At 45.4% G+C, this 25,842-nt stretch overlaps 1 protein-coding gene across 6 annotated transcripts in view; it reads left to right on the plus strand.

Annotated features, from left to right (window-relative positions):
• Positions 1–25,842, plus strand: part of LOC119956435 (carnitine O-palmitoyltransferase 1, liver isoform-like) — a 117,637-nt gene that overhangs the window by 38,016 nt on the left and 53,779 nt on the right. For 4 of the 6 annotated variants that reach the window (XM_038783656.1, XM_038783655.1, XM_038783658.1 and 1 more), the window contains exons 2-9: positions 309–470; positions 2,618–2,757; positions 7,454–7,625; positions 9,979–10,080; positions 12,779–12,916; positions 19,893–19,970; positions 21,010–21,117; positions 23,429–23,516. In XM_038783656.1, coding sequence (XP_038639584.1) covers positions 330–470; positions 2,618–2,757; positions 7,454–7,625; positions 9,979–10,080; positions 12,779–12,916; positions 19,893–19,970; positions 21,010–21,117; positions 23,429–23,516 — 967 coding nt within the window. In that variant the 5' untranslated portion in view covers positions 309–329. Of the gene's footprint in view, positions 1–308; positions 471–1,025; positions 1,263–2,617; positions 2,758–7,453; positions 7,626–9,978; positions 10,081–12,778; positions 12,917–19,892; positions 19,971–21,009; positions 21,118–23,428; positions 23,517–25,842 lie in introns of those variants that run through there. The other 2 variants (XM_038783660.1, XM_038783659.1) reach the window with 2 other exon arrangements.

The following is a 25,842-nucleotide window of genomic DNA, read 5'->3' on the forward strand; positions in this document are numbered from 1 at the left end:
GAAGAGTATGTCACAGTGTAGAAAGAGGTCATTAGAATAGGAGGAAGTTCCTAGTGTCAACATTGGCATGGACGAAGACTAATTAGTCTGCTTCCATGTCCGTGCGTTTCTGTAGTTGCTGCTGATGTTCCAACATTGCTTTTCATTATGTTTCCAGTTTTAGTGATCAAGGGGAGGGCGGTGAGAATGCTTGCTTGAGCAAATAAAAAAGTTTCAAAAGTAGTTGGAGAAATAGGGAAAATGAAGGGAAGAAGAGATGAGCTCCATCAGCATATTTAATGATGCCATCTTCCATTTTTGTTTTGCAGGTGGTAACGTAACGGGAGAACATGGCAGAGGCTCACCAGGCCGTCGCATTTCAGTTCACAGTCACCCCAGAGGGCATCGACCTACGACTCAGCCATAATGCATTGAAAGAGATCTACCTCTCGGGCATCAGGTCATGGAAGAAAAGATGCATCAGAATCAAGGCGAGTGCCTTCCATTCAAAATCCAGTTTACCCTCAGATTACGTATGGGTAAAAGAGAACAAGAAACTTAAACAAACCCAATTAGAGAGCTAGGAGGGGAGAACTGACTCAGGTTAATTGAGTAAATAGTGTTATAGGCCTGGTTTTAAAAACTCCAAAGTGTGTTATGGAGTTCACCTGACCTATAACTTTTTATGTTGAATGTGGCTAGGGTGAGCACAAGAGCCTAACCTTCAGGTGTTTTTCAACAGTCTTCCCAGCCACTTTAATCAAAATAAGTTTTATTGTAAGAACTGAGTTAACATTTATATAAACACACAGCAAGAATTTTTATCAATTACAAACGTAAAGACACCCAACAGCTACAGTGATCGATGTATAATGCTTAATGAATTCCACCTTAACTATTCCAATTCAAAAATAAAATCCCAAAAACCCCTTTTCAAGGGCATGGCCCAGCACTCTGCATTCTCACTTGAATAAGACTGGCTTTGCCTGAGATTCTGACCCCGTCTCACGAGCAGGTTTAAACCCTTCCAGAAAGCAAACTATATCTTAAAAGCCACCACCAAGGTGATTTATTGGTACAGACATTTAAAATGAAACTAGAGAGAGACAAGCCAAAACACTTCTGTTCTCTGTCTGAGTCCACAGCAGCCAAATGTGAAAACGAAACCAAAAACAGCTCACAAAGCCACAGCCCAGCTCGATCCACACAATGACATCACCGAAGCCATGTGATAAGACAAAAACCTTTCTTAAAGGAACACTCCCAAGACCATAGACTAAAAGGTATGGAGGTAAATGAACAGTGGGAAACATTTGAAGAAACAATTCAAAATGTTCAACAAAAGTACATTCCATTGAAAAACAAAAACTGAGCAAGAAAGTCCCACCTGTGGAAAAGTTAAGGATAGAATTAAATTAAAAGAAGAGACTTGCATTGATTTAAAATTTTTAAAATGTATTTCATGTGATATGGGCATCGGTGGCTCAACCAGCATTAATTACCCATCCGTAATTACTCTGGAGAAGGTAGCCTACTTGAACCACTCCAGTCAAACCTAAATGACATTACCAGCGCTGAATCCCCCCCTCCCCCCCCATCAATATCCCGGGGACAAAGCCCGCTTGATTGGCACCACACTAAACATTCACTTCCTGTTAGGGGCGGAGCTCCAGAATTTTAAGCCAATGATACTGAAGGAATGACAATACAGTTCCAAGTCAGAATGGTGTGGGGCTTGGAGTGGAACTTGCAGGTGGAGGTGTTCGTATGCATATGCTGCCCTTGTCCTTATAGGTTGTAGAGGTTAGGTTTGGAAAGGGCCCTCAAAGAAGCTTTGGTGAGTTGCTGCGTTGCATATGGTATACACTGCTCCCACTGTGTTGAAGGTGGGGGGAGTGGTTGTTTAATGTGGTGAATAGGGTGCCAATAAAGTGGGCTTTGTTCGCTGGATGTTGATAGTGGGGGATTGATCAATGTTAATGTTATTGAACATCAAGGGGAGATAGTTAAATTCTCTTTTGTTGGAGATGGCCATTACCTGGCACATGGTGCAGCTCAAATGTCACTTGCCATTTGTTAGACCGAGCCCAAATATTGTCCAGCATATGACATGAACTGCTTCAGTATCTGAGGAGTCACGAATAATGCTCACATTGTGCAATCATCTGTGAACATCCCCATTTCTAACCTTATGATAATGGAGGAAAGGTCATTGATGAAGCGGATAAGATGGTTGGGCCTTGGACACTATCCTGCGGATGCCCTGGGACTGAGATGATTGAGCTCCAACAACCACAACCATCTTCCTTTGTGCTAGGTATTTCTGCAACTAATGGAGAGTTTTCCTTATGATTCCCATAGAGTCCAAACCTACCTGTTTGACTGGCATTTTGCAAACTGGCTCCGTGCCTAGTCTGTTCCAAAATATTGAGAAATAAGAGGTTAATGGAGCATTATATGTAATGTTGGAGAACTTTATAAAGTGCCTTTCTGTTTCCCTTCGTAAGATGTTGGGATGTAGCCTGGCATAAGCTTGTGTACAGAAAGAGGCAAGCTTCATCCCTGCCTACATGAAACGGATTTTATTTCGATTTAAAACAAAGTGTCAAAATTTTGTTTTGCTTTCTCCTCTTTGCAGAACAACTTTGTGAGCGGCGTTTACCCTGCCAGCCCATCCAGCTGGCTTTTCGTGGTATTGACGGTCGTAGGTACCATGTACACGAGAGTCGACCCCTCAATGGGAATGATAGCCAAGCTTAAGGACCACCTCCCTCTAAGGTGAGCAATTGTCAGTGACTGATGAGACTGTGGCAGGACTTGGATTCAGTCTTCTCTTGAAAGATTGGAGTTTGCTGACCCTTGGACTCCAGTCTTTCTTGGTTTGTAAGTAAAACAAATTAAATTTCCTCTCCCCATGACCCAATAATGAGATTTGTTCAGGATGGATATTCACTAAACCGCTCCAATCTGCCAACCCCAAATAAACATAGGTGAGTGCACCTGAATTGTGTCAATCAGAGACGGAATATGGGGCATTGTTAGTGCTCATGTTTACTGAACATATCTTGGTGCTTCACTGAAGCACATTGGGACATGTTACTACATTAATGGCACTATATAAATGCCAGGTGTTGAGTGCTATTACTGCCCTAAAACACTCAATGTGAGGAAAAAGAAAATACATAACAGTTTAGAAATAATAGAAACTGGACACCAAGAATGTATCAGTCTGTTAGACAACATCCATCCTGACCTCTCAATACGCTGTGAACTTGAGTGTTAAGGATGATGAGAAAAAGGTGTTTTACCAGTGTGTCTTACTGAAGCAAAATGAAAACACTTAAATTTAATAAAAGCATACATTTAAATTTGAACATATTTATGATGAACTGGGCAATCGACAGTAGCAATCATAGAATCCCCACAGTGTAGAAGGAGGCCATTCAGCCATCGAGGCACCAACCCTCTGAAAGAGCACCCTACCTAGGCCCACGCCCCCACCCTATCCCAGTAACGCCACCTAACCTGTTGGACACTAAGGGGCAATTCAGTATAGTCAATCCCAAATACCTGCACATCTTTGGATTGTGGGAGGAAACCGGAGCACCCGGAGGAAACCCACGCAGACATGGGGAGAAAGTGCAAACTGCACACAGACAGTGACACAAGTCTGGAATTGAACCCGACCCATACGCTGTGTGGAAGCAGTGCTAACCATTGTGCTGCCCATGATGTGCAGTGGTAGTGATATGAGACTGAAGTAAGGATGTGGTAATATTATAACATAGTAAAACGTCCAAAGGCAGAGTGTTTTCAAACAATGCGTGACACCAAACCACACAAGTAAATATCAGGACAGGAAAGAGGTGGGTTTTAAAGAAAGTCATGTAGAATCCTTACAATGCAAAACAAGGCTATCGGGCCACTCATGCCTGCACCGACCCTTCGAAAGACCACCTTACTTATCTTATCCCTGTAACCCCAAACAACCTTTAGAAACTTAGGGAAATTTAGCATGGTCAATCCATCTAACCCGCACATCTTTCGGCTGAGAGAGGAAACTGGAATACCCGGAGAAAACCCACGCAGACGCAGGGAAAAAGTGCAAACTCCACACAGACAATAACCCAAGGTCGGAATCGAACCCGAGTCCCTGGTGCTGTGAGGCTGCAGTGCTAACCACTGCACCACCATGACACTTGTGCAGCGCCGGCCCTAGGGTTGCTGGCGCCCCGGGCAAGCTGAACTTTGGCGCCCTTGGGGGGCGGGGCCGGGGGGGGCCGGGCCGAGGGGGGGGCGGGCGGGGCCGAGGGGGGGGCGGGCGGCCGAGTTGGGGGGGGGGGGGGACGGTGGGGGGGGGGGGCGGCGGACGGAGGGGGGGGGGCGGCGGATGGAGGGGGGGGGCGGACGGACGGAGGGGGGGGCGGACGGAGGGGGGGGCGCCTTGGGGGAGGGGGGCCACCGTGCATGCGCTGGTTGGCACCGGCCCAACTGCGCATGCGCGGGACCCGAGTCTCTGGCGCCCCCTAGCACATGGCGCCCCGGGCGACTGCCCGAGTTGCCGGTACCTTGGGCCGGCCCTGCACTTGTGGGAGTAGAGAGTCGGAGAGGTTTAGGGTGGGAATTCCAGAGCTTAGTGCCCAGGCAGCCAAAGGCATGATTACCATTGGTGGGACAAAGGAAATTTATGTTGTGCAAAATACCAGAATTTGAGGAGTACGAGTATATTAGAAATGTGGAGATCTTGCGACGCAGTGGGTAGGGTCCCTGCCTCTGAGCCAGAAGCTCTGGGTTCGAGTCCCACCACCCCAGGACGTGATGCCAAAGAAAGTTCATTATGCGTCGAACAGATTGAGTGTCAAGCTGCAAATCCTTCTAAGACACCAATGGCTCACAGAGCGGAGACTCCTGGTCAGCCATGCTTGATGTGGAGTGGCACCCCTCAAGTTATAAGCAACAGACTTTTCCAGGAATTACTGGCTATGGAAACAGCTGAAGGAATGCCTTAGTGCTCCACTAGATGCGGGAAGAGAATTAGAATTGGAAGATACACTACAATATTTTAGGGCTGGAAGAGGTTACAGAGATCAAGTAATGCTATAATATAGGCAGCTCTTAAGAGACACATTAGAGACTTCAGCATGCTCAGACTACATGCTTGATCTTGTGGCTGGGAGATGGTATGGGATGAAATTCGAAAACAGAAGGGGACTCCAGGGGTAATTATAAACCAGCGTCCTGAACTAAATTCCACAGGTGGCGGTTTGGTTCAGTGGTAACACCTGTACCAAAACGTGTCACCGGCTTTTCATTCCTATGTGCTATTATGTACACATTCCTGTATTAAATTTCACCTGCCATTGTTCTGTCAACTTAAATATTTTACCGCTTATTCCATTATTCCTTAACTTTCCCCCTATGATTTCACTGCGCCACCTAGATTGTTATCATGTGGAAATTGGCCAAATTTGCATTGAGTTTATATAGTCATTTGTTTTTTTTTAAATTTAGAGTGCCCAATTATTTTTTTCCAATTAAGGGGCAATTTAGCGTGGCCAATCCACCTATCCTGCACATCTTTGGGTTGTGGGGGCGGAACCCACGCAAACACAGGGAGAATGTGTAAACTCCACACGGACAGTGACCCAGAGCCGGGATCGAACCTGGGACCTCGGCGCCGTGCGGCAGCAGGGCTAACCCACTGGGCCACCGTGCTGCCATTCATTTGTATAAATTAGTAAATCAGTCTTACGTGGAGCTTTGTCATTTGGAAGCCAGGACACTCATGGCATAGTATTTGGGCAATCGGCCACATCCCAGTCATAAAATTTGCCAACAGCAAATATCAGATTCAGATCAGTCAGTTAACCAGCACAAAAATAACACAGACCAAAGGGGTCATTTTAAGCTAATGCAGCATTCGGGAAGCAGATAGAACTGGATGGAAGGCTTGTTTTACACCCCACCCGAGGTTCCGATAAGTTGAAATAGTGACCCAGCAGTTTCATGGCCACTTCTAAGGATTGATTGCCAATGTTTATTTTTTTAAATTGAATTCAAACTGCCATGGTAAAATTGGAATTCTCCTTCTGTGAGTTACTTGTCCAGGTCTCTGGACTACGAGTCCTTTTTTAAAAATTAATTTACAGGATGTGTGTGTCGCTGGTTGGGCCAGCATTTATTGCCCATCCCTAGTTGCCCTTCAGAAGGTGGTGGTGAGCTGCCTTCTTGAACCGCTGTAGTCCTTGCGGTGTAAGTACACCCACTGTGCTGTTAGGAAGGGAGTTCCAGAGGGGCAGCGGGGTGGCACAGTGGTTAGCACAGCCGCCTCACGGCGCCAAGGTCCCAGGTTCGATCCCGGCTCTGGGTAACTGTCCGTGTGGAGTTTGCACATTCTCCCCGTGTTTGCGTGGGTTTCGCCCCCACAACCCAAAGATGTGCAGGATAGGTGGATTGGCCACACTAAATTTCCCCTTAATTGGAAAAAATGAATTGGGCACTCTAAATTTTAAAAAAAGGAAGGGAGTTCCGGGGTGTTGCCCCAGCGTCAGTGAAGGAATGGTGAAATATTTCCAAGTCAGGGTAGAGAGTGACTTGGAGGGGAACCTCCAAGTGGTGGTGTTCCCAGGCATCTGCTGCTCTTGTCCTTCTAGATGGTAGTGGTCGTGGGTTTGGAAGGTGCTGTCTAAGGAACCTAGGTGAGTTCCTGCAGTGCATCTTGTAGATGGCACACACAGCTGCCACTGTTCGTCGGTGGTGGAGGGTTTGAATGTTTGAGGAAGGGGGGAGCAATCAAGTGGGCTGCTTTGTCCTGGATGGTGTTGAGCTTCTTGAGTGTTGTTGGAGCTGCGCTCATCCAGGCACGTGGAGAGTTTTCCGTCACACTCCTGACCTGTGTATTGTAGATGGTGGACAGGCTTTGGGGGGGGGGGGGGGGGGGGGGGGGAGTTACTCGCAGTACAATCCCTAGCCTTTGACCTTCCCTGGTAGTCACAGTATCAATATGGCTAGACCAGTTCAGTTTCTGATCAATGGTAACCCCCAGGACGTTGGTAATGGGGGATTCAGCGATAGTAATGCCATTGAATATCAAGGGGCGGAGGTTAGATCCTCTCTTGTAGGAGATGGTCATTGCCTGGCACTTGTTTGGCATGAATGTAACTTGCAGTACCATAACGTCCAGGACCATAATGACAATGCTATATCCTGAAAATTCCATGACACTGTTTTGAGAGGATTTTTGGTATCCTCGTCAATATCCCTCTTTTAACCAATCCCTTAATGATAGATGAGCTGCTCACTGCTGTTTGTGAGAGGTTGCTGTGCAGATGTTAGTTGCTGTGTTTTCTCTTCAAACCAACTACATTTCAAAAGCTTTTCATTGGCTATGTAGTACCTTGGGAAGCCCTGAAAAGTTATTGAGTATTCTTATTTTACAGCTAAACTTTAATGTACATTTGTTTGTGTTTTACAGAAGATACTTGTCACACCAGGGCCAAAGTCTAGTCAGTGCACTTCTGTTTGCAACAGGGCTGTGGCTGGCACTGATTTTTATGATGCGGCAGATCCTCAAAGCCCTCCTCTCCTACCACGGCTGGATGTTTGAAGAACATGGCAAGGTGTCCACTACCACCAAAGTCTGGTTTGTAAGTCCTGAAACATCACTAATCTCCTGCATGAAAATGTAATTCTTCCCCTTTTCTCCTTGTCACGTACAAGGCAATGACCATCTCCAGCAAGAGAGAATCTGTCGCTCTCCACTTGGCATTCGATAGCATTACCATTGCTGAATCCCCCTCTATTAACATCCTGGGGGTTACCATTGACCAGAAACTGCACTGGAGCCATATAAGTATTGTGTCTGCAAGAACAGATCAAAGGCTTGGAATTCTACAGGAGTAACTCATCCCCCTGACTCTCCAAAGGCCTGCTCACTATCTAGAGGGCTCAAGTCAGGAATGCGATGGAATACTCCCTACCCTGTCTGGATGAGTACAGCTCCAACACCTGTTTGACACACATCCATCACCTTAAACGTTCACTGCGTCTCCTACTGACACACAGCCGCAGCAACATGTATCATCTATCAGATGCACTGCAGCAACTTGCTAAGGCTCCGTTGGCAGCAACTTTCAAATCCAAGAAAGGGCAGCAATGGCATGGGAACTACAGCAACCTCAAGGTTCCCCCCAAACCCACACACCCCATCCTGACTTTTTGTAATTATAATCTTTATTAGTGTCACAAGTGGGCTTACATTAACACTGCAATGAAGTTATTGCAAAAATCCCCTAGTCACCACGCTCCAGCGCCTGAAACGAAATGACAATCGCTTATTGTCACGAGTAGGCTTCAAATGAAGTTACTGTGAGAAGCCCCTAGCCGCCACATTCCGGCGCCTGTTTGGGGAGGCTGGTACGGGAGTTGAACCGTGCTGCTGGCCTGCCTTGGTCTGCTTTAAAAGCCAGCTATTTAGCCCTGTGCTAAACCAGCGCCTGTTCGTGTACACTGAGGGAGAATTCAGAATGTCAAATTCACCCAACACCTTGGAACTATATCGCCGTTTATTCACATTTACTGGAACTAGAACTCCGTTCCTAACTGCGCCGTGGGTGGACCAGCACCAGATGGAGGTTTAAGAAGACGGCTCATTACTGCCAATTAGGGATGGACAGTAAATGCTAGTTTAGTCAGTGAGGCCCACACCCTGTGACACAATAAAGTAAATTTCCAGGTCTAACGAGTGCTTTGTACAGCTGAAAAATTAACTTCTACCCCTTTGTATTCTAGGCTGCTAGATGTAATTAGGTGGAGTGGCCATGCTAAATTGCCCCTTAGTTTCCAAAGATGTGCAGGTTAGGCGAAATTAAGGGATAGGGTGGGGAAGTGGGCCTAGGTACAGTGCTCTTTTGGAGGGTCGGTGCAGACTCGACGGGCCAAATGGCCTCCTGCACCGTAGGGATTCTACGGGTTCTAAAGCTCAACATTCCATGAGCCTTTTGTAGCTGTTCTACGACATTCTTTTGATATAAATTTAGAGTACCCAATTTTTTTCTTCCAATTAAGGGGCAATTTAGCGTGACAAATTTGCCTACCCTGCACATCTTTGGGTTGTGGGGGTGAGACCCATGCAGACATTTTAATGATATCAAAGCTGACGGCCAAATTCTGTTTGTGCCTGCCATCCATGGAAAAGCAGTCACAGCAGAAATCTCTTTTTAGATGTAGGAGTGGCTCTCTTTGCACTTCCTAACCCAGTTCTGCTAATGTCTATCGTAGTTCCTTATCACTGCTGTGGCTCTTGTCAATCGAGTTAGCATAAACTCGTGGTTGGAACTTGGGACTCTCGACCTTCTCCATCTGCTTTGATATTTTAAAATGTTTTTATTCTCCTCCTTTTTCACATTTTCTCCCCCAGCTGCGTTGATATTGCAAATGAGGCAGTAGCAATAGGGAGATTCATTTTTTGAAGCCCAAGAATTTCAAACTAAAGAGACGAGTAAGGAATACAAACAGCAGTGGAAATTAGTCGTCTGAGCTTGCTGGGCTGAACTGTCCTGACATGGAAAATGCTGGTGACTGACTGTCCATCTTCACAGATGCTAGGGCGTCGGAAGAATGCAAACCAGGAAAGACCCGCCCTTGATTTCCTGTCTGACCTCAGTTCACAGAGTTCAGCTGAGGTTAAAGTTGACAGGTTATCAGTGGCCTTGGTTTCCTGGGCTAAGGCGATAAAAATCTTTTAGGGTTGCCACAAATGATTACAATTGGAATGCTGTGGGTGGGTTTGGCAGAAGAGGGGATTAGCCTTGTCTGTGTTGCGTACTGTGGGTGAGTGGCTTGTTAAATTGCTGATTTGTCTCAAATATAAAGAACAGCTTACTTGGGTTTGAGTGTATCCCAAGAACAGACACCTGCCCAGCAGAGGAATCAGTCCTTCAAAGTATGTGACAAGACTGGCAGGGAAGAAAAATAACTTTATTTGTATTTCTCCTTTAGACTCTAGTGAAGATCTTCTCAGGACGTAAGCCAATGTTATACAGTTTTCAGAACTCCCTTCCACGTCTGCCTGTTCCATCTATAAATGACACTTTAAGAAGGGTAAGACTGAAGAACCTTTGAAAGTCGTATATTAAGTTTCGCTGGTTGCGGGACAAGGGCAAAGTACTCGAAAGAATTCTTAGCCTCGTCCAAGTACAAAATCTAGGAATCATTAATGAGAGCATCTTTATCTCTGGCCTTTGTGGTTTAATTAAATTTTGTCAGCATGTTGTGAGAAAGTTGGAAGTTGCATAGCAAGATACAGTCGCAACTGGAACAAGGACCTGGGAGTGGGACAAAGCAAAGTTAGAGCTGGTGCAGTTTAACGTTTTCTTTTTGATTGAGTGAGATTTTCCTGATTGATCCATTTTTTATGTAGCGATGTTCCAGCCTTAGTTATGTTGTAGTGATGCACTGTGCACCTCTTGGAATTGGTTCATGTTTCGAGTTCTCTTCTACTGCCCATCCCCAGAAAAAACAAGCTAAAATGTTCTTTCTAAATATGAGACAAATGGTGACAGTAAATTTCAGGTTAAAGTATTTTTATTTCAAGATAACAGTGCAGTTTATTTAAAACAAATGTGCACTGCATTGATGTCAGTGGAATATATGAAGTGCAGTATGTGGATGCATTAGCACGACATTGAATGAAAACACTTACATTAATTATCATCACAAAAGATTGCAAATTTGGGAAGCACCTTGATGCGTTACATACTAGCGAGGAAGATGTAGGACCGAATTGCCACATTGCTCGTTAGTGCCAAGAATGTGCAGGTTACGTGGGGTTACGGGGACAAGGCAGGGGAGTGGGCCTAGGTAGGTGCTCTTTCAGAGGGTCAGTGAAGACTTGATGGGTCAAATGGCCTCTTTCTGAACTGTAGGGGTTCTAACAGCACTGAATGTGTGACCTCAACATGATGCTGAGCTGGGTGGTCTTTTTCCTATTTGTCTGCTGAAGGGGTTGAACAGGGTGGACACTGGGAGGTTGTTTCCCCTGACTGGGGAATCTAGGACATGGAGGCACATTCATGATCATTTAGGACTGCAATACAGTGGAGTCTATTTACTCAAATGATTGCAAATCTTTGGAGTTCTTTATCCCCGAGTTTTGTGGTCATACCACTGTTGAGGGTATTTAGAGTCTCAGGGAATCAAGGGATGTCAAGGGACAGGCGGGAAAGTGGAGTTGAGGCAAAAGGTTGGCACAAGCATATTTTGGATTGGATTTTGGATTTTGTTTATTGCCACGTGTACCGAGGTACAGTGAAAAGTATTTTTCTGCGAGCAGCTCAACAGATCATTAAGTACATGGAAAGAAAAGGGAATAAAAGAAAATACATAATAGGGCAACACAAGGTATTCAATGTTCTTTAGGTTCTTATTTTTATAAACACCGGCATCGGGTGAAGCATACAGGGATGTAGTGTTAATCAGGTCAGACCATAAGAGGGTCGTTTGGGAGTCTGGTAACAGCGGGGAAGAAGCTGTTTTTGAGTCTGTTTGTGCATGTTCTCAGACTTCTGTATCTCCTCTCCGATGGAAGAAGTTGGAAGAGTGAGTAAGCCAGGTGGGAGAGGTCTTTGATTATGCTGCCCGCTTTCCACAGGCAGTGGGAGGTGTAGATGGAGTCACGGGGCTGGTTTAGCACAGAGGGCTAAACAGCTGGCTTGTAATGCAGAACAATGCCAGCAGCGCAGGTTCAATTCCCGTACCAGCCTTCCCGAACAGGCGCCGGAATGTGGCGACTAGGGGCTTTTCACAGTAACTTCATTGAAGTCTACTTGTGACAATAAGCTATTATTGTTATTATTATTAGTATTATTATTAATTGATGGGAGGCAAGTTTGTGTGATGGACTGGGCTGTGTTCACGACTTTCTGAAGTTTCTTGCGGCCTTAGGCTGAGCAGTTGCCATACCAGGCTGTGATGCAGCCAGATAGGATGCTTTCTATGGTACATCTATAAAAGTTGGTAAGAGTTAATGTGGACATGCCGAATTTCCTTAGTTTCCGGAGGAAGTATAGGCGCTGTTGTGCTTTCTTGATGGTAGCGTCGATGTGGGCGGACCAGGACAGATTTTTGGAGATGTGCACCCCGAGGAATTTAGATATTGCATATTGAATGGTGGAGCAGGCTCGAGGGGGCCATATGATTTGATTTTGATTTGATTGATTTATTGTCACGTGTTATTCTGCGTACAGTCCAGACAGATTGTTCCATACATGATTTAAAAAAAAGGACATGCATAAATACACAATGTAAATGCACAGGCATTGGGTGAAGCATACGGAGTGTAGTACTACTCAGTAGGGAAAATTTGTGAAGAGATCAGTTCAATCCAAAAGAGGGTCATTCAGGAGTCTGGTAACAGTGGGGAAGAAGCTGCTTTTGAACCTGTTCGTGCGTGTTCTCAGACTTTTGTATCTCCTACCCGATGGAATAAGTTGGAAGAGAGAGTAACCTGGGTGGGAGGGGTCTTTAATTATGCTGCCTGCTTTCCCAAGGCAGCGGGAGGTGTAGACAGAGTCAATGGATGGGAGGTGGGTTCGTGTGATCTACTCCTGATTTCTTTAGGTTCTTATTTTTATTTTCTTGCCTTGGTGACTTTAACATCCAGTCAGAAGATCCCTGCACCTTGCATTGCCACTTGTACATTTAACTGAGGTAATTTATTAGCGAATATAGTAGACACTTTAATGAACGTCTTTTAATATATTCATTTCTCCCCCTTATTTTCTCCCCCATCTCCCTCAAGTTTTTGGAGTCGGTGAGGCCTCTGATGAATGATGAGGACTTCCGACGGACGAAGGCCTTGGCAAAAGACTTTGAACGGAACCTGGGACCTCGGTTGCAGTGGTACCTTAAACTCAAGTCTTGGTGGGCTACCAACTATGTGAGTTCAGTCCTGTCTTTTAAATGATGCCTTTTAAAACAGCTGTCTAAATATTCTTTTCACTTCACTAACAGTGCTATTTTGAGTAAATAGTTGAAGCTACTGGGTCGGTCTTACTTGATTGACTCCAGCCTACACTGTGAGCCTCTGCAATTTGTTTCTTTGATGAATAGAAGATAATGGTGAAACTAGGGTTGTTTTCATTGGAGGAGGGAAGATTATGGGGTGGATTTGGTCGAGATGCTCAAAATCATCAGGGTTTTGATAGACAAATAAGGAGAAAATGATTTCACTGGAAGGAAATGGCACAGATTTAAGGTAATTGGCATTAGGAAAAAAATGTGTTGTAGGATCTGTAAGGATAACTTTCTGTATTGAATTGGATAAATACTTAGAAGGGAAAAAGCTTTGCAGGGTTATGGCGAAAGAGCACGGTGATGGGGACCTAATAAGAATAGTTGTTTCAAACATAAGAAGTAAGAGCAGAAGAAGACCTGCTGTTCAGTATCCACTCCACTTTCTCACCTGCTCCCCACATCCCTTCATTCCCTGAGAGATCAAAGCTATCTCAGTCTTAAATATATTCAATGATAGTGCATCCAAAATCCCCTGTGATAGAGAGTTCCAAAGAATCACAATTCTTTGACTGAATAAATGCCTCCTGATCTCAATCCTAAATGATCTGTCCCCTTATGCTGAATCTGAGCCCCCTTGTTCTCGATCCCTCAGCCAGGGGACATCATGTCTCAGTATCTACCCTTTCAAGCCCCATCAGAAGCTTCAATGTTTCAGTGAGATTACCCCTCTTCTAAACTGCAAAGAATCAAGACCCAGCTTCATCAGCTTCTCATTGCCGGACAACCTGCTCATCCCTGGAACCAATCTAGTGAACATTCGCTGTACTGCCTCCTCTAAAAATATGTCCTTCCTTAAATATGGAGACTACAGTTGGATTCCAGGTGTGGTCTTGCGAAAATCCCGTGCAACAGTAGATTTACTTCTTTCTTCCCGTACTTCAATACTCTTGCAGTAAAGGCCAAAATGCCATTTGCTTTCCTAGCTTCTTGCTGTACCTGCATGTTTTTTTTTGTGTTTCTTGTATGAGGACACCTAAGATTCTCCAAACATCAACTTTACAGGTTTCAAACCTTTTAAAAATGATTTTGCTTGCTATACTTTTGAATAAAGTGAATAACATCAAACCTCCACATTATATTCTAGCTGCCACCTTGTTGCCCACTCGCTTAACTTGTCTATACCTCTTTGCAGCTTCCATGTAGCCTCCTCAAAGGTTGCATTCCCACCTAGCTCTGTAACATAGAACAGCACAGAACAGGCCCTTCGGCCCTCGATGTTGTGTCGAGCCTTGTTCGAAACCAAGATCAAGCTGTCCCACTCCCTGTCATTCTGGTGTGCTGCATGTGCCTATCCAATAACCGCTTGAAAGTTCCTAAAATGTCCAACTCCACTATCACAGCAGGCAGTCCATTCCACACCCTAACCATTCTGAGTAAAGAACCTACCTCGGACATCCCTCCTATATCTCCCACCCTGAATCTTATAGTTATGCCCCCTTGTAACAGCTACATCCACCCGAGGAAATAGTCTCTGAACGTCCACTCTATCTATCCCCCTCATCATCTTATAAACCTCTATTAAGTCGCCTCTCATCCTCCTCCACTCCAAAGAGAAAAGCCCTAGCTCCCTCAACCTTTCCTCATAGGACCTATCCTCTAAACCAGGCAGCATCCTGGTAAAACTCATTTGCACCGTTTCCAATGCTTCCACATCCTTCCTATAGTGAGGTGACCAGACTGCACACAATACTCCAAATGTGGTCTCACCAGGGTCATGTACAGTTGCAGCATAACCCCACGGCTCTTAAACTCAAGCCCCCTGTTAATAAATGCTAACACACTATAGGCCTTCTTCACGGCTGTCCACTTGAGTGGCAACCTTCAGAGATCTATGGACATGAACCCCAAGATATCTCTGTTCCTCCACATTCCTCAGAACCCTGCCGTTGACCCTGTAATCCGCATTCCAATTTTTCCTACCAAAATGAATCACCTCGCACTTCGTCCATCTGCCATTTAACAGCCCTCACCTCATCCACTACTCCACCAATCTTGGTGTCATCAGCAAATGTACTGACCCACCCTTCAGCCCCCTCCTCCAAGTCATTGATAAAAATCTCAAATCACCATAGTATCGTCAGCAAACTAGATGCATTCCTCTCTGCCTCTTTGTCTCAGTCAGTGTTATAGATTATGAATAGCTGAGGCACAGTACTGAATCTTGCAGCGATGCACTAGTCACAGCCTGCCAACTTGAAAATGCCCCATTTATCCCTACTGTCTGCATTTGTCCATTAACCGATCCTCTATCCATGCTATTACATCACCCTAACTCCATGAACCCTTACCTTGCCCAATAAGCTTTTGTGTGGCATCTTATTGAATGCCTTTTGGAAATCCGTGTATACAATATCTACTGCTTCCCCTTCATCTACCCTACTAGTTACATCCTCAAAAAATTCTAATAAATTTGTCAAATAGGATTCCCTATGAAAAACCATGATGTCTTATTTTAATCATGCTATCCTTTATTCAAAAAATATTTTTATTTAAATAAAATTGTTCAAAATTACAAAAAAAAACCCCAACACAGCCTATCCAATCAACTATGATACCAAGACTTCCTCAGCCCCCATCAACACTTTATAGCCTTCAGTTCTTCCCAGAGCGTAGAAGGCGAAACCGCCTCGTTCTTGTCAAACTCCACGTGCTCCCCAATAGCAGAGGATACCCGCTTGCAAAATCCCTTGGATACGACAACCTCCACGGGGGTCGCTGAGGGTGGCCCGGCTCCAACAGCAGGTCCACATAATGTGGGATATAATATGCGATGTAACGATCGCCACGTACCCCGCTCCGCTAACCCCAGGGAGCAGAGACCCACACACCACTAAGAAATCAATCCAGGAATAAACCCGATGGACTTGGGAAAAGAAAGAAAACTCCTTATCACTTGGATACCTAAATCTCTTTGGGTCTGCCCCCACCCCACCCCATCTGATTCATGAACACCAACTACTCCTTTGTCACCCCCGATGTAGTGAAGGACTTGGTACTCGACCTATCCAGCCTAGGATCCAGAACACAGTTGAAGTCTCCGTGCCCCCCTCCTCCGCGACCCACCCAATCATTTGACTGATGGGAGTCGAGATGTGGAGTAGAGGCCAGGGCCTTCTTAATGAATTCCATCTCACCCCAATTTGGTGCAGGACAGGGAGCTCCGAGAGTCGGTTGACGAGTTCCTTCTTGATGGTCCTGATCCTCAGGTTTTCTTTTCCAGAAGATGTTTTTTTTAAAATATAAAGAGTACCCAATTTTTTTATCCAATTAAGGGGCAATTTAGTGTGACCAATCCACCTTCCCTGCACATCTTTGGGTTGTGGGGACGAAACCCACGCAAACACGGGAAGAATGTACAAACTATACATGGACAGTGACTCCGGGCCAGGATCGAATCCAGGTCCTCGCCGTCCCTTTGTTAATGCACTCTTAATGTTTCTAAGCCCCGTCACTATCCTTCACTATTGCCGTGTCCTTTCTCTTTAAACTTGCCAAATCTTCTCTCACGTGAATCTTCTTAAAAAAATAAATTTAGAGTGCCCAATTCTTTTTTTCCCAATTAAGGGGCAATTTAGCGTGGCCAATAAACCTAACCTGCACATATTTTTGGGTTGTGGGAGTGAGACCAATGCAGACAAGGAGGGAATTTAAAATACAGACAGTGACCCGGGCCGGGATTGAACCCGGGTCATGGCGCCATGACGCAGCAGTTCTCATTTGAAAAATGCTCAGGCTCCTTAATCAGAACCTCTTTCATGGTTCCACCTGTTGACCATTCCTCTCTGCAGGGAGGAAGTCAACCAATATATCGGACAAAGAGACAAAAGCTACATACAACTGAACTTCATTTTTTTTTTTTCCTTTTTAAAAAAAATTTAGGTTACCCAATTATTTTTTCCAATTAAGGGGCAATTTATCGTGGCCAATCCACCTACTCTGCACATTTTTGGGTTGTGGGGGCGAAACCCACGCAGACACGGGGAGAATGTGCAGACTCCACACGGACAGTGACCCAGAGCCGGGATTGAACCTGGGACCTCAGCGCCGTGAGGCAGTTGTGCTAACCACTAGGCCACCGTGCTGCCCTCAACTGAACTTCATTAACAAATCTTAACACATTTCACCTACATCAATGACTAGGCAGAAGGGTGCGGTTCCGCACAAAATCAGGTGATGATGCTCACGTTGAAGGGGTTGTCTTTTACTCTACCTTTGACAAAGGTTTGATGAGCACCCTTTAGCTGTTCCTTAATATCCTTCAGATCTTTTGGTAACAACTCAATCTGACTGTCCTATCACAGGAAATAACTGTCTAAGCTGTCTTTAATGTCCTCCGTGACATTGATGGTTACCTCCTCCTGTTTGTGAACATTTACTAACTATCCAGGCAAGTACTTGTGGTGTGGGAGGGATTGTTGGGTTACGGGTATAGGGTGGATACGTGGGTTTGAGTAGGGTGATCATTGCTCGGCACAACATCGAGGGCCGAAGGGCCTGTTCTGTGCTGTACTGTTCTATCTATCTATAACATCGACTGCAACTGGAGGCAGTAAAACGAGAAACAGGCTTCCGACACAGGAGATGGTCCAACATTTTTATTGAACCTGTTGATTGCTGTACATAATCTGCTGTGGGTTGACACTCTATTAACCTAACTGATAACCTCCTACTGGCTTGACTAGACTAGCTCTCTGTCACATGGTGATGATGTTCATTGGTGTGCACTGCGACTATCTCCCTAGCCATGTCCTGTGAGAGAGGGAGAGCCTTAATGCCCTGTGGGCTTTATAGTGGTGGTGTCCTGTCTGGTGATTGGTTGTTCTGTGTCGTGTGTGTTCATTGGTTATCCTGTGTGTCAATCACTGCCTGTCTGCATCTCATGATATACATGGGTGGATATTAGGACAGAGGCCATTCAGCCAGTCGAGTCTGAAAGGGCACCCTACCTAAGGTCAGGCCACATCCCAATCCCTATAACCCCACCGAATCTTTTGTACACTAAGGGGCAATTGATCATTGGGCAGTTCACCTAACCTGCACATCTTTGGACTGTGGGAGGAAACCGGAGCACCTGGAGGAAACTCACGCAGACATGGGGAGAAAGCGCAAACTCCATACAGTCACCCAAGGCCAGAATTGAACCTGTGTCCCTGGCACTGTGAGGCAGCAGTGCCTACCACCATGCCGCCCATGATTGTTGGAGTAAATGGGGTAAGGGCAAACAATTATCCTGTCTGTTGGCATCTAGTTAAAGCCGTCGCTCCTAACCCTTCCTTTCAACTGCATAGGGCAGCGAGTCATGGTACCTTATCGAAAATCCCCCCCCCCTTCATGATCCCTATGCTTTTTACTTAAGACGTCTTCCTTATTTCTGGAGATTGTGGCCCTGTTCTTAAGTTTTAAGTCCTACCTTCAATTGACTTGTGCAACAAACAAATTCTCCAAACTGAAGGGATGAGGCAATGAATGTAAAAGAGTGAATGTGGGCAGCATGGTGGAATAGTGATTAGTACAGTTGATTAGTGGTCAGCACAGTTGCTTCACAGCTCCAGGGTCCCAGTTTCGATTCCCGGCTTTGTACACTGACTGCGGAATCTGCACATTCTCCCTGTGTCTGCGTGGGTTTCCTCTGGATGCTCCGGTTTCCTCCCACAGTCCAAAGATGTTCCGTTTAGGTGGATTGGCCATGCTAAATTGCCCTTAGTGTCCTAAAAAGGTTAGATGGGGTTACTGGGCTAGGGTGGAGGTATGGGCTTAGGTAGGGTGCTCTTTCCAAAGGCCGGTGCAGACTCGATGGGCCGAATGGCCTCCTTCTGCACTGTAAATTCTATGATCTATGAAAAGGATATTTATTGGGATTATTTTATTTTTTAATTTTTTTAATTCTCCTCCTCCTTCACATTTTCTCCCAAATTTACACCCAACAATAAACAATAATCAATAACGAATGTAATGCCAATCCCCATATCAATAACAACGATCCCATTCTCCCACCTAACCCCAAACATTAGCCTGCATGTTCACATAAACAAATGACAAAGAGGAATCAGGAATCACCCATAGTCACGATTAACACATACAGTCCCCCTCCCCCCAACCCTCCCAGGCCCCTACCCCTCTAAAGTTCGATGTGATCCAATTCTCGAAAGTGCATAATGAATAATGCCCATGAATTATGGAACCCCTCCATCCTTCCCCTCAGTTCAAATTTGACCTTTTCGTGCGTCAAGAATTCCAGCAGGTCCCCCTGCCACGCCAGGGCACAGGGTGGAGAGGTTGATCTCCACTCTCAAAGGCTACAACATCTGCCTCCGACACCCCGAATATGGCCTCCCGAGGGCCCGGGTCCAGTTTCACGTGCACCACTTTAGAGATTACCCTAAACACCTCCTTCCAGTAATCCGCCAGCTTTGGACGGGACCAAAACATATGAACGTGGTTTGCGCCCCCGCAACGTTCACATATATCTTCTACCCCTCAAAGAGCCGACTCATCCTCGTCCTTGTAAGGTGCGCTCCATACACCACCTTCAGCTGTATCAGCCCCAACTTCACACACGAGATGGAGGTGTTCACCCTCCGGAGCACCTCACACCAGAACCCCTCCTCCATACCCTCTCCCAATTCTTCCTCCCACTTTGCCTTAATCCTTTCTAGCGGCGCCTTCTCCTCCAGAATAGCCCTGTAAACCGTCGATACTACCCCCTTCTCCAGTCCCCCTGTCGTCAGCACCTCCTCCCCCGCAATGTGGAAGCGGTCTCTACTTGGAAGCTCTGTATCACCTTTCTGGCAAAGTATTTATTGGGATTATTTAACCATCATATCATTGCACCATTCCAGGTGAGCGATTGGTGGGAACAGTACGTCTACTTACAAGGACGAGAGCCAATCATGGTCAACAGCAACTATTATGCAATGGTGAGGATTTGTTGTGAATATCATTTGTGGGTTAAGTTTGAAGTAAGTTTAAATTTGAGTTGCCAAGGTCCAAAGTGTAGGACACCAAGAATAGGGTGTAAATGAATTGGAGGTTTCTGGTCAGAACATTGATTACCACCAGCCGGATGGTTAATGTTCTTCTAAATGTTGAACGGCAAGAGCATTTGTCCCCCGCCTGCCGACTTTCCTCGCTCATGCCATGTAGGTACTAATAGGGTCCATGAGTACCTGCAGCCATCACCAACATGGCTATTCTTCATGTTCGTCTTATACAGTGACTTTTGGCAGGCTGATTTTAGAAATGTTATAGTTGGACCTAATCATTTTCTCACATAACACAACTTTTAAGAGTGGGGACAAGAGAGGGGTGAAAATGGCTAAGTGATCAGGAATGATAACCTTGGCCGTTTTTTCTTCTTCCCACGATTACATTTTTCGTTTTCGTTAGAGAGAAGAAGGTTAAGAGGTGACTTAATAGAGGCATACAAAATGATCAGAGGGTTAGATAGGGTGGACAGCGAGAGCCTTCTCCCGCGGATGGAGGTGGCTAGCACGAGGGGACATAGCCTTAAATTGAGGGGTAATAGATATAGGACAGGGGTCAGAGGTGGGTTTTTTACGCAAAGAGTGGTGAGGCCGTGGAATGCCCTACCTGCAACAGTAGTGAACACGCCAACATTGAGGGCATTTAAAAATTTATTGGATAAGCATATGGATGATAAGGGCATAGTGTAGGTTAGATGGCCTTTAGATTTTTTCCATGTCGGTGCAACATTGAGGGCCGAAGGGCCTGTACTGCGCTGTATCATTCTATTACAGTAGGTCTGGATGCCAGACCTGAAACCAGCTAACTCAACATGAGATCGAAGGTAGATCCTGGGTCTCTGTGCTTTTTATGGCTCATTCTGGTCTCTTAAGTCATGGCAGATGTTTAAGATGGCAGGTGGGGTGGTGGAGTGTGTAGAATCGTTTAGCATGCTGTCTTTAACTTGGAATAATTGTTTCCTTCTGACTTCAGGATTTCTTGTATGTGACTCCAACAACAAATCAATCTGCACGTGCCGGTAATCTAGTCCATGCTTTGCTCCTTTACAGAAGACGGCTTACTTATGAGGAAATCCTACCGGTAAGCAGTTAACCACTGTGATGACATTAGTTAATGATGTACCTCTGTGCTCTTGCACTATTTCAATGACTGACTCGATGTTGAAGGACAGGCCATGAATAGGGATTAGCAGAAATCTCCACTGCTGTCTGAGGTGCAGGGTGGAATTGTCTTTGCTAGATTTTTAATTTCTTTCCTTCCAGTTGCATTGCTGAAGCTTCATGCTGTCATCTCCCAGCCTGATTGACAACTGGTAATATTCCACCCTGACTAAGCCAACAAACAGTGAATAGACAATCTAGCACATTGCCAGGTGCCGCCTTATAGGGTGGGACTGCATGTCAGGTAGCTGGGGCAACCTCTGGTCATTTCCTCTCGTGAAATGCCCAGCTATTATTACATTAGCAGTCACCTTTTTTTGCTGCCAGTGGCCATTTTTACCATATGAAACAAGGCAAAGAGTGTTGACAGGTTGTTCGACCATGAAGAGCATCACAGAAAAGCCTATAATACGGTCCCCATGATGCTCATTTAGACCGGACAAGGCTATGGCTCATTTAAACACTCCCTTTACCAACTGCTTCATCAGGAAACGTTAATTTATCAGTATACTCAGATGCTGTGCAGTGAATAAACGGTATTGTCCTATATTTCTGCCTCCGTTGCCCGTCGGATGACTGGATCAGTTCTTGCTGTGGTAGGTGAATCTCACTTGGTTTGGAATTCTAAATTGTCAGAGCTTGCTGACTCTTGACTGTGGTTTCATTGTTGCTCTGCTCATCAAGCTGGATTCAAACAGTACTAGAGTCAGGACCTGGGATTTATAGCGACAGTTCATTGTGGTAGGTTTTCAGTGACGAGTGGCACTCACTGGAGGAGGCGTGCACTGCATTCCAGGCATGATCATGTACTGAGGGATGGCAAAATATAAAGGATGTGCTCTATTCTTGCACATCTCCCAGCAGTTAGTTATAAAACCGGTGGCCCACCAATCCTTTGAATTTAGGCGAAAAGATCATAGAAACAGGAGGAGGTCATTTAACCCCTTCCATCTGTTTGGTCATTCATTGAGACCATGGCAGATCTGTGGGCTAACTCCATCAACTCTTCTTTGCCCCATACACTTTAATACATTTGATTAACCAAACAATCTCGGGATTCATTTCCTCAGCCTTGTCTCATCCTGGAGGCACTGTGGGGGGGGGGTGTTTCCATGTGCTGGAACTTAACCCATACTTAGTAGGAGGCGCTAAACACAGGACAGATGTTCAGATGTATCTGTTGCTGTCCAGTAAATTCTATGTCGTTCTATTTAGAAAGTGAACACGAGTGAACAGTATTACTAAGGCAGTATGACAGCTAGGTGCAGTCCTGGCCTCGCCTGCCGTCCATACTTTGGAGCAGGAACCATCATACAATGGTTGATAGGGGCTGATTTAGCTCACTGGGCTAAATCGCTGGCTTTTAAAGCAGACCAAGCAGGCCAGCAGCACGGTTCGATTCCCGTATCAGCCTCTCCGGACAGGCGCTGGAATGTGGCGACTAGGGGCTTTTCACAGTAACTTCATTGAAGCCTACTCGTGACAATAAGCGATTTTCATTTCATTTCATTTTCAATGATCAGTGATTAATTGAAGTTTTTAACTAATAGTGAAGTAAGTAATTGAGTAACAGCATTATTTTTTAAATTTGCCCCTTGAATTTTTTTTAAACTCACCTTGCCTTCCTTTGTAGGCCCCTCGTGTGCGCAACCCTCCTGTCTCTAACTGTGAGGGCAGGTAGATAGGACTGCATAGCCCCTGGTTTGCCCTCTCTTCTCATTGGTGCCATTTATATTAGAACTGCAAGTATGTGGGAATTTGTGGGTACGTGAACTGACTACTTTTCAAATTAAGAGCGTGAGTAATGACCTTACTCCCAAGTGCTTCCAGTGCTTAGGCAACAAGGTGATGGATAGTTTATTGCCTCCACTTAGTGTTTCCTGCAGTGGGTCTCAAGTTAGGTCAGACCTGAGTCTTACTACTTTACAATGAATTAAATAACTCAATAACCTGTTGTTCCAACCAATGCGCTCATTTTGAATTATAGCTTAGATATGCTATATTAAGTAAAGAGTTGCTATTTTGTCTCTTTTTTGCTTTTTAAAAAAATTGATGTCACAAAATAGAGGATAAACTAATTCATAATTTTTTTTTACATTTTGTCCCCCCTCTAATCCCTGCTCATTCATGGTGTGAAATGACTTTTTCCACTTCCTAACATCTGACCCTGCTTCCGTGGGTCATGTATGTTTTCTCCCCAACCCCCACATACACACTCTGTTTGGGCGCAGAGTACTCTGCCAGGGTTCCCAATTCCCCTGTGTTCAGCACAGTGGGAACGAATGTTCAACACGACTCGACTGCCAGGCGAGGAGACAGGTAAGATTGAAAGGCTGTTGTTGCAGGGCTGCTTGTAACTGCTCAGGGCCAGGGGGTGTGCGGGGGGGGGGGGGGGGGGGGGGGGGGAATACTGCCCACATGTCACACAATTGACGTTTCAATGGCTGTCTTCCTAACACTGACAAGTTAATTGGTAGAGACCTAATTAGATCACATTGGAAAACAATGAATCAGATCTCTAGTTATGCTACAGAGCAGCAGGTTTGTGTTCCTATATGACAAAATATTGGTGGTGATACTCTGTTGCCCACCTCATGAGGGCCCAGCTCTGTAACTGTCTTATGAATAATTTGTGACAATTGGTTAGTGGTGGGTGTAGAAGCTAGTGGTGTTATTTTGCAGTTGAGTTGACTCTGGGCAATAGAAATATTGGAGCATAATCAGTTCTCACAACCAGACTCTTCAGGACAGAGGTTAAAAAGTGGCCAACTCAGCCCCTCAGTCTGTTCTATTATGAAATTCAGGTTATGGCTGATTAGTATCTTAACCATCCACCCCACTTCCGTTCCATAATAATAGCCAAAGGTACTTTTGATGGTTTGCCAGGCAGTCAAACTCTCAGTAAATATGGAGAAATTCGTGATTAGTTCCAGCTAATCATGAATTCCAACATGCAAGGGTGGTCCTAACGGGACAAGCAACAGAACGTTGTTGTCATTTTTGGTTGTTGAGTGATTTTGTGTGGGCTAAATTCATACCTTTTTATTATTCATTCATGAGAGGTGGGCAGAGAACTGCTGCAGTCCATCTGGTGTAGGTACATCCACAGTGTTGTTAGGGAGGGAGTTACAGGATTTCGTCCAACAGCAGTGCAGGAAAGGCAAAATATTTCCAAGTCAAGGTAGTGAGTGGCTTAGAGGGGAACTTGCAGATGGTGGTGTTGCCATGTGTCTGCTGCCTTTGTCCTTCTATGTAGTAGCAGTTGACGGTTTGGAAGGTGCTGTTGAAGGAGCCTTGATACATTCCTCAGTGCATCTTGTAGATGGTACACACTGTGTCGCTGTAAGAGGGAGTAGGTTCTCGTGGTTGGGGTGCCAATCAATGCGGTGTCCTGGATGGATTTGAGCTTCTTGAATGTTGCTAGAGGTATGTGGAGGGTATTCCATTATGCTCCTAACCTGTGCCTTGTAAATGGTGAAAAGACTTTGCGGAGCCAGAAGCTGTGTTACTCACCACAGGATTCCTAGCCTCTGACCTGCTCTTGTAGCCACAATATTTATATGGCTCATCCAGTTCAGTTTCTGGTCAATGGCAAGTAGCCCCCAGGATGTTGATGGTAGGGATTCAGCAGGGAAAATGCCATTGAATGTCATGGGGAAATGGTTAGATCCTCTCTTGTAGGAAATGGTCATTGCCTGTATGGTGGAAATGTTACTTACCAATTGTCAGCTCAAGCCTGGATATTGTCCAGGATATTATCCTGGATACTGTTGCATTTGGACATGGACTGCTTCAGCATCTGAGGAGTCAGAACATTGAGTAGTCATCTGTGAACACCCCCACCTCTGACTTGATGATGTAAAGAAGATCATTGATGAAGTAATTGAAAACAGTTGAGCCTGGGACACTATCCTGAGGAGCTCTTGCACTGATGTCCTGGAACTGATATGATTGATCTCCAACCAGCACAATCATCTTCCTTTGTCTCAAGTATGACTCTAACCAGCAGAGAGTTTTCCTCTTGGTTTCCATTGACTCCAGTTTTGTTCGGGCTCCTTGATGCCATACTCAATCAAATGCTGCCTGAATGTCAAGGGCAGTCACTCTCACCTCACCTCTGGAGTTCAGCTCTTTTGCCCATGTTTGAACCAAGGCTGTAATGAGGTCAGGAGTTGAGTGACCTTGGCGGAACCCAAATTGGGCATCGTATTACTGAGCAAGTGCCACTTGATGGCACTGTTGATGATCCCTTCCATTACTTTAGTGATAATTCCAGTGCCTGTTCAGTGAGGCTGTTACAGGAATTGAACTGTGCTGCTGGCCTGCCTTGGTCTGCTTTCAAAGCCAGCGATTTAGCATCGTGCTAAACAGCCCCCTTATCACTTTAGTGATAATTGAGAGTGGACTGATGGGGCGATAATTGTCTGGGTTGGATTTTCCCTGCTTTACGTGGGCAGGACATACCTGGGCAATTTTTTACATTGCCAGGTGAATGTCAGTGTTGTAGCTTGTTGGAACAGCTTGGCTAGGGGTGTGACAACAGCACATGTCTTTGGTACTATTGCTGAAATATTGATGGGACTCGAGCCGTTGCAGTATTCAGTGCCTTCAGCCGTTTCTTGATGCGTGTGGACTGAATCGAATT

Source organism: Scyliorhinus canicula, chromosome 23 (assembly GCF_902713615.1).
Source record: "Scyliorhinus canicula chromosome 23, sScyCan1.1, whole genome shotgun sequence".
Lineage (NCBI taxonomy): Eukaryota > Metazoa > Chordata > Chondrichthyes > Carcharhiniformes > Scyliorhinidae > Scyliorhinus > Scyliorhinus canicula.